Consider the following 13,631-nt stretch of genomic DNA (forward strand, 5'->3'; position numbering starts at 1 on the left):
TGCCAGAGCACAGACTGACCCTTCTTGAACTCGCCGATCAGAAACAGTGCCTGCGTGGCTGTGATCCACGTCTCCGGTCTGAGAAGCACAACTAAAGTCTCCACCACGAAATTGGAGATAATATGAGCTGTCAGACTGACGCCGGTCGCAGGAAGAGGGGGAAAAAGGTATAAAACCAAGTAGTTCCGCGATTCTTCCCAGTGTTCCGACGACAAGTGGAGGGCTACCAGTTTCTACTCTTGAAGGACACAAATTCGAAAGATTCTTACAGATCACCAACGTCAAAATGCCTACCGGAAGCTGTTTCTGCGGAAACATCAAAATCGAGTACAGCGGCGAGCCCGCCATGACGGTACACAATTGTGGTCGAGGTTGTTCGAACAGAAGCTGACGCGGTGACAGGCTCTTTGCCATTGCGCAGACTGCCGTAAGATCAGTGGTGGTGACTACAGCAATAACATTGTGGTCCCTAGCCAGCAATTTAAACTCGTTTCCGGAACCCCTAAAGAGATCTCCAAGACGGCTGATGGGGGCAATAAGATCACGAGCTGCTTCTGCGGTGACTGGTAGGTACTTCCTCAAACACGTATGGGTTTCCACAAAGAATCGTCTACGAGTTTAACTGATATGGATTTCTGAGCTAACATCTCGCAGTGGTCAGCATAATGATTGAACGATAAGAAATAAGAACGCTAATATGAACTAGGAACGACACTGTACCGATGGGGCGACACCTTCGGTGGCTACGATGGCATGAGAGTTATCAAAGCGGGTGTAATTGATGATGTGAACGTTCTCAACAACGTCAAGCATGGTGCTGAGTTGTATGCGCCGCAACGTCTCAGCCACGTTACAGCATTGTCACACGCCAACCAGTTGGATGGCATGCCTCCAGCTTAAGCAAATGCGCAACATCCTGGCCATCCTTTGCTGAGGTTAGGGCTTCTCAAAGGGTCAGGTACAGCTTGAGTACGTAGTGGATTTCAGACGATGCCGGTAATGCCTGGTGGCATGCTTAAATTTGTCCATTCTCTTCGCGCCACTTGAGTATTCGAACGTCGTTTTGCTAGTCCCTATTTGTCGTCCGATTGTGCCGGGTGCAAAGTCTTTCAGAACCTTGTTTCGGTGAAGCCTCGAAGACGGTCCTTGCGTCCCCAGGAACCGCTGCAATACGTAGTAGTTGCACAGCCATACTACGTAGTAAGTAACATGATCCAGGTGCTTCTTGGCGTTGCGTCCCTGCCAAGAAATGCTGTTCGGATCGTGTGGATACTTCAACAGACCCTTGGGTGCGGGCACGAACTGGTGGCTCATTTTTGGATCAACACAGCACTGGCTCTCTGGTGGTTCATGAGCGTGCACCACCACTCCTTCTCGCCTAAAGCCTCAAAGCCGTAGTCATGGCGTCCTCTACAGAGTTGACGCCAGAGCAAAAGCTCGCGCTCATTAAGTCGAAACTGGACGAAGTCTTACACCCAGAAATGCTCGAGGACATCGTGCTAAAGCAGCAGCGGCCTCTCACCCTCTACTGGGGTACTGCCATTACTGGAAGACCACATTGCGCTTATTTTGTACCTATGATCAAGATTGCTGAGTTTCTGCGAGCTGGTTGTAAAGTCAAGATCCTGATGGCTGATTTGCACGGCTTCCTCGACAATACCAAAGCACCAATAGAACAAGTCAAACAGCGAGCGATACACTACAAGCGAGTCGTACAATCATTACTGAAAGTTGTCGGAGTCAGCTTGGAAAAGCTGGAATTCGTCAATGGCTCGGAATATCAGCTTAGCGCTGAGTATTCAATGGACAACTACAGACTCATGACTATAGTGACTGAACACGATGCCAAAAAGGCTGGGTCTGAGGTTGTGAAGCAGATATCGAACCCTACGCTCGCCGGCTCTATTTATCCATTAATGCAGGCATTAGACGAAGAGTACCTAAAGGTCGACGCACAATTTGGTGGTGTTGATCAGAGGAAGATCTTCACTTTAGCACAAGAGATTCTGCCCAAGATTGGATACAAAGAGCGCATACACTTGATGAATCCTATGGTTCCAGGACTGCAAGCAGGCGGGAAAATGTCAGCTTCAGATCCAAACTCTAAGATCGATGTCCTAGACGATGCGACATCAGTCACAAACAAGATCAAAAAAGCATTTGCTGAGGCTAAAGTGACCGAGGGTAATGGTCTCATTGCCTTCATCGAGTACGTTCTCTTGCCCATCAGCACATTACAAAGTCCTGAAGGCAAAGGTAGCATGAAATTCACGCCAAGAGAAGGAGAACCATTAGTTTACTCAAACATCGACGACATCCGCAAAGCTTACGAAGCCGACACTTTGACGCCTCAAATGCTAAAGGCTGGTGTATCGGATACTCTGAACACTGTATTAGCTCCCATTCAAGAGGAATTTCAGAAGGATAAAGATTGGCAAGAAGCACTGGAAAGCGGATATCCATCAGAACAACCTGACAAGAAGAAGAAGGATAAAAAGCCTAAAGACAAAGGCTCACGATATCCTGGTGGTATCAAAACCAATCCGGATGGAACGATAGAAGGCCCTAATGCTGAGAAGGTCAAGGTCGGTGAGAACGTGCAAGATGCTTTGCAAAATTTAGAGGTCAAATAAACAGGAGCCCGAGTGAAGCCGCCGTTCTTCAGGCGTCGAACATGAGACACATGAGTAAGGATGAGTGTGTATGAGTCAAGAGCATGATGATACCCAGCGAATGTTAGATCAGGAGAACTTACACGACCTGACAACGTAGTTCTATACTTCGGTGACTTCCCGCGGCACATGCTGCGCGAATCTTTGTCCTAGGCTTTTAGTCGACCACGCATATCAGCTTTCCCTTCGTCTGATTACTTTCCATCAACTCGTGCGCTTGCTTCACCTCACTCATCTTGAACACCTTCTCAACAGGAACGTGGAACCTACCATCCTTGAACCTAGGCAAAGCATGCTCAACAAGCTGATCTCGTAATTTTCCTTGGTACGTCTCATCTCTCGATCTCAGCGAGCTGCCTTCAAATCGACATCTCTTTCTCAGGAATCGTCCAATATCGACATCGCCTTTGAGTGTATTACCGCCCAAGAACCCCAGATTCACAATCCGTCCATCTCGAGCAACAGCATCCAAATTCTGGTTAAAGTAGCTCGCACCAACAAAATCCACAATCACATCCACACCCTTCCCATCCGTCGCCTTCAACAGCTCTTCGCTCCAATTGCTCTCCTTGTAGTTGAAGCCCTGTGTCGCACCGAGATTCTTGCAAAAATCAATCTTCTCCTGTGAACTGGCAGTAACATAGATCGCACTCGCACCCTCGCCTTTCGCCAGCTGAATCCCCGCAATACTCACACTACTCGCTCCAGCGTGCCAGAGCACAGACTGACCCTTCTTGAACTCGCCGATCAGAAACAGTGCCTGCGTGGCTGTGATCCACGTCTCCGGAATACCGGCGCATATCTCCCACGACAATTCACTCGGCTTGTGGATGAGCATGTGCGTGCTCACGGCGATGTACTCCGCATATGCGCCTCCGTACGCGAGGCCGAAGACCTCGTTGCCGACTTTCCAGCCGTGCTCGACCTCGGAGCTGTCTGGGAGCTGTGCGATTGTGCCGCTGAACTCTACGCCTAGGGTTTTTGGTGCACCGGCTGGGACGGGGTAGTTGCCTTCGCGCTGGAGGAGGTCCATTCTGTTGAGGCCGAAAGCTTTGATCTTGACGAGGGCTTGGGAGCCGGTGGGTTGTGGGACGGAAGTTTGGTCGTTGATGAAGAGGGCGGAGGCGTCGCCTTTGCCGTTGCGGATGTCGACTGCTTTCATTGTTGTGGGGATTGAAGAGGACATGCTGATTTGCTTTTTTGGTGTGTCGGTGTATGAACACAAGGACGTCTTGCTATGATTTTTCCAGTCGCAATGATGGCGATGTTGCTGTGGTATCCGGGTTTCTGCTAGCAATTATTATGACAGATGTTGAAATTTACTGGTGTGCAAGAAACGTAAGAGTGCTTTGCATTTGATCTTCGTTCAGTGCCGATTTGTAAGCAGTACGATCCGATACTCTCTTCACTGCGAGAGAGATGCAACCTAAACACAATATAGCAATCTCCAAAGATTCTGCTAATGGAAAAGCTGTGTTTCGGAGCATGCCAGTACTTGCTGGACCATTGTGGCTTCGTGAAGAAGTGAGGTCATATTGGAGACATCCTCAAACCTACATATCATACTGTACAGGAAAACATTTCTCACACCGACGAACGTCCCTCGTATACACGACAGCATTGTGCTCATACCTCATGCTGTTTTCCTACATAGCAATATTGTCGTATTGCTTGATCAAAGCGATCATTGTCTGGCCCTCACTTACAAAGTCTATGCCAGATGATGATCGGACCTGATATCGTACTCTGCATCGATTGTTAGCGAGAGTGGAGCTACAAGAGTTGTAGTGCTTACCTTGTGTTGTCCTGAAAGGTCTCCATCTTCGCTACACATCTCCAGTTCCAAGTTGTGCAATTAGCATCACTAAAGATGTCGCTGACTCTTTTGTCGTCGCCCTCCTCCTTGATTGCCATTAATTCGTTCGCGGTCATGCCCATGAGGTTTCGTCCTACTTCGTCAAAGCAACTCAACCAGAGTTGACCGGAATGATCCGATACATTCACAGACATGATGTATCTATACTCAGGTGCATCAAAGGTTTTGTCGCAACGCTCACAACGCCAACCATCACCTAATTCAACAAGCTTCTTGTTGCATTTCTCTTCGCGGCATGCCGGATAGCAGAAGTTGTCTTGCTTGATATACTGAATCGAAGCTTTGAGATTGAAGAAGTCTTGCTGCTCAGTCATACCGAGCTGCTCTTCCTTCACCGCACTTATACTCTTTACTTGTTCATTCCTCCGTTCACCTGCCATAACAGTACCTTGCACATTGGCATGTGTTGAGAAATTCTGGCCTTGTCCTGCATGATCATACCAACCTCGCAGCCTATGGGATTCAGGCAGGTCTGGGTTGGTCGCCATAGAGCCAGAGGAGAGTAACGATAACGATCGACCACCAAAATCGGACACTTTGACACCCTTGAATGCAACGACAGTCTCTGGAGCAACTTCGAAGGAGGATGCAACTTTGCCCCAGACTGTGAGACGAACTGAATAGCCAGAGTCATCAACGAGGGTGAGCTCTCGCTTATCGTAGGGTTTGCTTGTCGTCTTGCTCGTGATCTGATTGACTTCACCTACGTCCTTCAAAATGCCGATCACATCGATTGTTGTGTCCTTGTCAATGGACTCCAGGTCTGAAATTGTGGTGAAGTTAAATCTGATCTGCGGAACGTCATCTTGCTGCTCTGCTTTCTCGACAATAGTGTCTCGCTCGAAGGTGAGCTCGTAGTCGTTGTTTACGTTAGAGAACTGCTTCTTGGCCATTTGCACCCGGCAAGGACTCGAAATATAGTAGGCACTACCCTCTTGAAAGAGCTCATACAATTGATCGCATTGATCATTGAAACCTGTTGCTCGTATCTCACCACTTTCATCAAGTAGATTGACACTGAACAGCTTGCCCTCGCCATTCCGATTGTGCCATGTCTTGATATCTGATTTGCTTGTACACCGAGCCTTAATAGTCCATTTGTGCGAATATGGCGAAAGTGCTTCGATGGGATAAATATTGGCGTGGGCGGAGGAGGATGGAGGTTTGCTATGGGAAGGCATTGCTCGAGTTTGCTGTTGTTGTGCCTGTTGCTGTTGAGGCTGATTGCCATAGAAGCCGTTGCTTGAGATCGTGTTAGTTGCTCCTTCGTCTTTGATTTCCATCACGACTGGACTGCCTAAGGTAGGATGGACACCATATTGCTGAAGCACGTGAATGCCAGTGACAATCAAAATTCTGTAGCCTTTTAGCAATACTTTCACCAGGACATTGTGCCTGCGTACCTTTTGCCCTTTACAAGGTTGGCTTGATATGAGACAAGTTGCACAACTGCACCCTTCTTTAACCGATCTTGATGGATTTCATCGTTGATGGACGTCGCAAGCATAGTTTGAACGTAATTCTGTGTATCGCTGAACACCACTCTGTATCGCTCTGTTGCCTCTCCATTCGATTGTGACATCGGCTTGATCTGCACACATTGCACGACTGGTTGTTGAACTCGGCCGGGGCTGTCTTGAAAGATGGCTTGAAGACTACCCTTGTCGATAGCAGCCTGCACTTCTGAAGCATCCATATCTAGCGAACTGTGTACTGAATCTTTTACAGGTTGAGCGAACTGTGTATAGATAGGTGGACAAAGTGGTAAGTAAGCACTTGAATGCCGATGCAACTCCCCGCAAATACTTTCGCCGCACGCTTTCTCGCGACGCGTAATAGTCGCGTCGTGCTTTAGGCAGCAACGGCAAGCTAGGCATCAGCAGCTCTCGAAAACCTAAGCCACCTTGCCGTTCTAGAAGTGCTACTCGCTAAACTCGAGCGGTATCCTCTGAACGTGCAATGACCAAGCCACAAATTTCTGGGACAGCAGCACAGAAAAGGCCCATGGAATACTCAAATCCCAGCAGCAAGCAGTCTACGTTGTCAGCGGTATCTGCGCATGCTCTGACGGAATTGCCACCTTCATTGTGGCCGTCCGAGGTAGTCTATCTTCAGCTACCCGTAGCATCGCCTCACTTGAACGACTGCCAACAAAAATGGCTTCGTCGGAAACCCCGACCGTCCCTTGAAAAGCCCAGCGAAGCTGGCTCGAGCATAGCTTCCGAACTTCTCACTATCAGGTTACCTCTTACAAGGGAAGACATCGATGCTAGGATCGAAGTGAAGGAAATCCAGGATGAACAGCACCCTGCTCATGGTCAACTTGGTTTATTTGCAGAGCGTGATTTAGCACCTGGGGAACTGATCGTGCCATACATTGGCTATGTGCACAGCAACACTGGCTCTGAACAAGCACAATACGAAGCTAAGCAGTTGGAGCACAATTTACTACTTCCGAAGTTTGAAGAGTCACAGACCACTACCAAAAATAGTGATGGTCACGATGGCTTAGATCTACCGCAACACAATCCTACACAACTTCCGATCGGCTTTTGGGACGCATCGGAGTACGATCTCAATCTCTACCGTGACGATGATATCGAGCTCGCCGTGGATGCTTCACAGATGGGTAACGAAGCCCGTTTCTGCAATGACTATCGTGGCGTGTCTGCTCAAATCACAGGTGAGGAGACGAAGCACTGGGACCGACAGTCGAAGCGTTCAGCTAGGAGCTGGAACCAACCTGAAGATGCCACTGCAATTGAGGACAAAAATTATTACTCCATGCCCAATCACATAGCGATGCCCAACGCCGAATTTCGCAGTGTCTGGCTCGAATGGGATGCTAACGATGATGCAGAAGATCACAAAACACAGCCTAGGTCTACCTCAGTTGAGGCAGCTGGAATGGAGCAGGGCATACGCGATGTTGTCTTGAGCTGTGCCAGCAAGCATGAGCAGAGTAGCTCAAAGAAAGAGATTAAGAATTCCAGAAATATTCAAAATAAGTCGAAAGAAGCCAAACATCTCCGGCGTCAACAACGAAGAAACAGGATCGGCATGCAGGGCGTTGCTATCTTTGTTCTCCCGGCTGGAAAAAGCGGCAAGCGCAAGCATGGCATTCGAGCTGGCCAAGAGGTCTTGGTCAGTTATGGCAAAGGCTTCTGGGCGCACCATGGGAGTACTACGAGTGCTTAGACAACGAAGACCAAACTGTCATACCATGGACGTCATGTTCCTGGCACATTTGTTGGAGAGCTTCAAAATGGCTGTTATTATAGACTTTTCTAAATGGTCACCAGAAGTCAATTTGGTCGTCCTCTCTTCCTGCATTGTCTTCGAGCTGCAAGATCTTTACGCTCTCTGCTGTGAAATGTCTTGCTCGGTAAAATCGCGATGTGAGCCAGTTTGAGCAACCTGACCAGTGATGGCGGCTTGTCCAACCTCTTTGATGAAGCCCAGAGTACTGACATCCTTCTTCCAATGTACGATGTACTTGGACTTGACCTCGATAATCGACATACGAGGGTCTTTGTATGTGCCGTCGTGCACGCCATCGCCCAAGTCACCAAACCAAGCAGAGATGGTCGAGGTATACAAGTCCTTAATTCGTGGATCGTCGTTTGCAGTTGTTACAGCCTCACCAGTGATGCTGGCCCAGTCCTGAGTCTTTGTGTCCTGGATGATAATCTGAACTTCCTTGTTCTCGGAGAGATCATCGAACTTCTTGCTGTTGTTGTTGGCAAGATAGAGGATATCAGGACCTGCGCGCTTGGCAATAGCCATTGAGCGACCGACAGGACCAGTTCCTTTACGGTATGTGTTGAGCATGGTGACTTTTTCACCATCAACGAACTTGTAGAATTCCTCCCACTGTTGGTCCTTTGGAGTTTCTCTATCGTATTGCTTGGTGACGGATGGATCGTTCTTGGAGGTAATCTCCTCCTTGCTGACAGATTCAGGCATTCTGTGGATTGGTGCTGCTGTGAATAATCTGAGGCTCGATCCCAAATTGAATGGTGTACTATAAGTTCGAGATAGGCGAAATGTCGTTAAGATGGTAGTGGAAGCTCGAAACATATCCAGACACGCTACGTAGCCAGAAGATTGCATCAACTATATACCTTATTTGGATATGCAAGTCTTTGGGGGCTTATGACAGAGGTCTGTTGTCAGAACAGCTGTCTTTCAGGAATCGTACGCCATCCTGGCTTGGATCATGTCATACAGGAACCATCGATCAATCAAGAACGTCTATGGAGGGGCTGTAGGACGTGTAGATTGAATGTTGCTGGAGCTCAGGTGGAATATGACGACAAGACAGCACATACTCGGCTTCGTTTCATCCGTATTCCTTAACGCTTGGGAAACGTCTCTTTCACATGCTCTTCTGATGAAACAAGCGTGCTTTTCCAAATAATTTTCGTTCAATGCCTTCACCAGTCCGTTTCTCCTGTTTCGTCCTCGAACAGAGTACGGATATGTAAGAGAAGAGTCATCTTTAGAAGTGTTGTTAGTTTTCTCTACAGTTTTAATCTGCTCCTTCTATATCGTGAGACAACCTTTAATCATCAGTCGAATTGTATGATAAGACTCAAAGGAGCTCTACTTTGCTCGACCGTGGCTCGTAGGTGCATGCACCACAGGTACTGCAGTTATAGGCATGAGGTGTAGATTGTTAGTGGGCAGGTGGATACAAAAAAGAGCTTAGGGGGCATGCTTCACGGGATTGGACAGCACGTCCCAAACGCTGCATGTCTCGTGTTCAGAGTTCGCCTGAAGCAACTCAACCTTGACACTTTTCCCCACGATCGCCTGCAAATTCGTTGGCTAACCCACATCCAGCTCAGATATCTCCAGCTATAGCCACGTTGCACCATGCACGGAACTAGCTGCCCGACGAAACATTCGTCCTGCTGCAGTTGCTACACGCTGCAGCCTCACGTTAACGTGTATATACCGATCTGGCGAGTCCAACGACACGTCCCTGTTGGAAGTCCTCATTGGTTCCTTGAGAGCCCGAGCAGTAATATTCGTCATTGAGCAAGGAATTGCAACGATAGTTTCGGCACGCGACTAGCGCTCCATGCTTACAGACATGCTCAAGATGCGCTGAGAAATACTAAAGAACACCATGGACGGCGACATAAGACCGGTGTCCGCCTCAGGTCCTTCACGGGACGTGAATCCTTCCAGTCCACCCAACGGGCAGTCCAGCAACAATGCTCTGCACAAACTGCCACCTTGCGATCAGTGTCGCCGTAGGGTCAGATATCCCCTCTAAAACATCGTAACACAGTTTACTGACCTTGCGCAGAAAGTCAAGTGTCAGCAGAACAACGAGGATTCGTGCGATCGATGTATACAGTCCTCACTAAGTTGCACGCGTGAGATAGTTAGGAAGAAACGAGGTCAGCTCACATCGATGGGACAAGAATACACGTTGACTGGCAAGCAGGTCCCAAGAAAGGCTCAGGTAGCGTTATAGCTAGGCTACGCGGAGAGGGTGAGCACCCACGAGCGCAAGAAACAGGTCTGCCACCTTTCAATCTGCTCAGCTTACAAAGAACATATACAGCTGAGAGCCTTGATTCCTCGCCAGTGGTCTCGCCTGTTGCCTCTCATTTCTCAGAATATGGAGGTACGCCAGACGCTATCAGCATGCCACGATCTGTGCCTCTCGGCTTCGGCGACGAAATTAGTCCGCTGGGAAATGGTGGTTTCACACATGGCGCCCTACAATTTCCATCAGCTTGGCAGATGAATGAGGATCAACCATTGTTACAATATCCACCACCAACCTCCGCCAGTGGCTACGTCTCCGTGAACGATCTCGCGCATCAAATCTTTCAGGAGCCCACTCCAGCCAATCCACCTATGTACAGTCCAAATGGTATCGCAGGAGCTCCTTTGGGAACTCCTCATTCTCTTGACGCTATATTAACAGGGTCTGTAGCATCAGCCAACGTTTCGGAATCTGTATCGGATACTAGCTCACCCCATCCTCAGCACGGGCCAAAATACCTCTATCGCTCAAATTCTGGTGCATTGCAGGCCGAACCGCGGCTTATGGCTCTGGCATCTGAGATTGGATTCTCGGGTTATCTGATGTCTCAGTGTATAAAACAATGGTTTCGTGTAATATATCCGATCCAGCCCATTTTACACGAACCGACGATTACGAAGCTGCTGAACCAGCCAGAAGAACTTTCTATACAGGACAAAATCTTAATATTGTCTCTTTGCTCAGTCACAGTGGTACACGCAGCTCCTCCATCAGATTTGAGTCTTCAGCATAAGCAGGATCTGGGACGAGAATTGTTGAAGCAATGTCTGCATCTCCGACACACATACGAGTGGATCGAGACTGCCAATCTGACGACCGTCATTTCTTCCTTCTTTATATGTATAACCTATTTCGAACTCAAGCAAGTACGGTCACACCACTTTTTTCTGCGAGAAGCGATCGGTCTTGCCAGGGAAATGAATCCCGAATTGGAAGGAAGCACAACCGATCCGGTTGAGTCAATATGCAGGAAGAGAATGCTTGCTCTTTTGTTTATTACCGAAAGAGGATGTGCAATTTTGAGGAACAAGCCTATATCTATGATGCGCCTACCGACTGTTCCGCGACAGTACTTTGACAATCACGATGAGCTTGTCTTGGCAGGATTTACACAACTTTGCAATCTGTTCTCTGTTCTTGACGACAAGTTCGTAGAGGTCTGGTACCAAGATGATTCCGAGAGTACACCGTTCCAAAACATCGCGGCTATACAACACGAGCTGAACCAGCTCGATTTTATGAAAACAAAAATGACCGATGTCCAGAAAGCGGACGTTCTGATAACACACCAATGGCTGCGTCTTATCTTCTGGCAAGCTTCGATGCGGCAGGGACTCATCAACAGCTCTTCCATCGATGAAGTATTCTTCTACAACTACCCCATTGTGATTGCAAAAGACCTGTGCCGAGTCATGCGCGGTTTGCAATACGATGCTATTCAAGTGCACGGACTTGGTATATTCGAAAAGGTCTTTGAAGTCGCTTACACTTTGCTGGATGCTTTAACTATCGCAAAACTGGATTGGTCGATGAGTGATGAGCTGAGGTATCTATTTAGTTGTCTATCAGCCAGCCCGAACAGCCACAACACATATGTTAAAGTGCTGGAGAACAAGATCAACCTCGAGAATAACGGCGCAGCAAGTCCGTTGAGTCAGATAGGATAAAGTCCAAGACGATTTGATTGTTACGATCAGCTCTATCACTCAGAACAGGCAGACCACAGGACTGATCACGTGCCGCCATACTTTGCGTTACAGGGCCTGGAACTGTCTTACAGCATCCACGAAAAGACCGCTGCCATCCAGAAATTCGACAATATCTCTGATATCATTTCGAGTTCCCTTCAAGTCGGTCATGTCATTAGCCTCGTTCTTCGACGCACTCGACGTGGTATAAAAGTCGAACATCTTTCTATCAGATTCCGAGGCCATCAAGTTCTCGACAAGGAGTCTGGCTCGTTGCGCCCTGTCTTCTTTCGATGCAGGCCTAGAAGAATTCTTGTCGTTTATCATCGACTGGATGGGCCATTGCAGCGACAATGATTTCCGGTGGTGTTCGTGAGAGCTATGTTCTTTTCCAAGATCGTGGTTGTGCAAGGTAGTCGATTCATGCGGTGCTAGTGTCCTCCACGTCGCCTTCAGCGGCCACATTACGGCTGATTTGATTGGGGAAGTCTTCTCTGCAACCCACATGACTGGAGATTTCAGTCCTTTCGATACATCAGGAGTTTCTTGCCCCAATCGGGCTGGACCGAAATTGGCGATGAAAGAAATATTGGTTGCTGAGCCGTATGTTGACACAATCTCCTCGACTGTTGATAGCACAACGGCAGAAACAAAAGCGATTCGTGGTTGGAATCCTTGAACATCATCGTCCGCCACTGACGTCCAGCTATCAAGAGGGTGCGTCATTGAGGCGGCAACGATCGGTGCCACTTGGGTCGATTGTGAGGGCTGCAGAGAAGCCGGCTGGTTTGCTGGATCCAAGTCATTGAATACACAGCCATGAAAGGTTTCGGCCTCATGGCCGCGACCATATTTCCTCCGTCTCTGTATTACCAAGACATGTTGACAGCGCGGCACTTGGTTCGATGAAGGAATGTTCAATGTCCCAGACCAGTCTTCGCTCTTGATAAGAGTTTCCATGAAAGCTTGGACATCCTCTTCGTGTAGCGTCTTTGGATGCGCCCGCCGAGATAGATTTCTCTCCTCGATGAACTCCGCAAAGTCCATATAGTGTTGTTTGCATCTTGAGATGTCGAGGCAATAACGTCCGAGCAGTACCGCAATCAACGCTCCGATTCCTGTGCCACTTATTATATCGAATAGCTCGCATGGCGCAGGCACTCTGGCCAGGTTGTTCTTGCGAGCGATGCGACTGCACAACTCGTCGACAATGCTGATTATGCCCAATCCTTGCAGGCCATTGCCACGCAAGGTGAGGACTTTAAGGTCGACCCCTCGCAAGTTATCGTCTACTTGTGCCATACTGATGATCGATCAGAGAAGAATATGGTTCATCAGGCGTCGACACCAGATGAAGTGGTTTGCTAACTCTTTTGTTCGTTTTCGGCAATGTTCGAGATTATGTGACGCTTGGACCAACCACTTCGTACTGCTGAACAAAGAATGCTTCTTACCTTTCCGGAGAACACTTTCCTGGCGAGAAGAGATCGGGATGAATCTATACTTCTTCTCGCTGAACCACGAAAGTCATATGGAATCACGAAGATGGCTTCTGGTGAAAGAGCAATACGAGTGTTATCACTTGATGGTGGTGGTGTACGAGGTCTTTCCTCGTTAGTCATCCTGCAGCACCTAGTTCGGCTAGTTCAGCTGCGGCTGGGACCAAGCGACGATCATGCTGAGGTTCTGCCATCCGAGCTGTTTGATCATATTGTCGGCACGAGTACCGGAGGGTTGATCGCCGTAATGCTGGTAAAACTCAACATGCCAGTCTCAGCCTGCATCAAAGAATACAAGGAACTGATACCACGCATTTTCGGTAAGAGACA

General features: G+C 48.4%; 7 protein-coding genes across 7 annotated transcripts; 3 read left to right on the forward strand and 4 right to left on the reverse strand.

Annotated features, from left to right (window-relative positions):
* Positions 1–1,400: 1,400 nt before the first annotated feature.
* On the forward strand, positions 1,401–2,633 carry TYS1 (Tyrosine--tRNA ligase cytoplasmic; the record flags this gene model as incomplete). The annotated part of the gene is made up of 2 exons (XM_064896966.1): positions 1,401–2,209; positions 2,231–2,633. 2 exons carry the CDS (start codon positions 1,401–1,403, stop codon positions 2,631–2,633), a joined length of 1,212 nt encoding a protein of 403 aa, XP_064755916.1.
* A 196-nt stretch (positions 2,634–2,829) lies between these two features.
* Positions 2,830–3,858, reverse strand: LTR64_002598 (uncharacterized protein; the record flags this gene model as incomplete). Its single annotated transcript, XM_064896967.1, has 2 exons — positions 2,830–3,345; positions 3,367–3,858. The coding sequence occupies 2 exons, from the start codon at positions 3,856–3,858 to the stop codon at positions 2,830–2,832; spliced, it is 1,008 nt and encodes a 335-aa protein (XP_064755917.1).
* Positions 3,859–4,318: 460 nt separating this feature from the next.
* RFA1 (Replication factor A protein 1) lies at positions 4,319–6,244 on the reverse strand (the record flags this gene model as incomplete). Its single annotated transcript, XM_064896968.1, has 3 exons — positions 4,319–4,418; positions 4,468–5,904; positions 5,952–6,244. 3 exons carry the CDS (start codon positions 6,242–6,244, stop codon positions 4,319–4,321), a joined length of 1,830 nt encoding a protein of 609 aa, XP_064755918.1.
* A 263-nt stretch (positions 6,245–6,507) lies between these two features.
* Positions 6,508–7,746, forward strand: LTR64_002600 (uncharacterized protein; the record flags this gene model as incomplete). Its single annotated transcript, XM_064896969.1, has 1 exon — positions 6,508–7,746. One exon carries the CDS (start codon positions 6,508–6,510, stop codon positions 7,744–7,746), a length of 1,239 nt encoding a protein of 412 aa, XP_064755919.1.
* A 156-nt stretch (positions 7,747–7,902) lies between these two features.
* LTR64_002601 (uncharacterized protein) lies at positions 7,903–8,514 on the reverse strand (the record flags this gene model as incomplete). Its single annotated transcript, XM_064896970.1, has 1 exon — positions 7,903–8,514. The coding sequence occupies one exon, from the start codon at positions 8,512–8,514 to the stop codon at positions 7,903–7,905; it is 612 nt and encodes a 203-aa protein (XP_064755920.1).
* A 2,643-nt stretch (positions 8,515–11,157) lies between these two features.
* LTR64_002602 (uncharacterized protein) lies at positions 11,158–11,781 on the forward strand (the record flags this gene model as incomplete). Its single annotated transcript, XM_064896971.1, has 2 exons — positions 11,158–11,660; positions 11,688–11,781. The coding sequence occupies 2 exons, from the start codon at positions 11,158–11,160 to the stop codon at positions 11,779–11,781; spliced, it is 597 nt and encodes a 198-aa protein (XP_064755921.1).
* An 87-nt stretch (positions 11,782–11,868) lies between these two features.
* LTR64_002603 (uncharacterized protein) lies at positions 11,869–13,104 on the reverse strand (the record flags this gene model as incomplete). Its single annotated transcript, XM_064896972.1, has 1 exon — positions 11,869–13,104. One exon carries the CDS (start codon positions 13,102–13,104, stop codon positions 11,869–11,871), a length of 1,236 nt encoding a protein of 411 aa, XP_064755922.1.
* Positions 13,105–13,631: the final 527 nt, after the last annotated feature.

This window comes from Lithohypha guttulata, assembly GCF_036872675.1.
Source record: "Lithohypha guttulata strain CCFEE 5908 chromosome Unknown scaffold_2, whole genome shotgun sequence".
In the NCBI taxonomy this organism is placed as follows: Eukaryota; Fungi; Ascomycota; class Eurotiomycetes; order Chaetothyriales; family Trichomeriaceae; genus Lithohypha; species Lithohypha guttulata.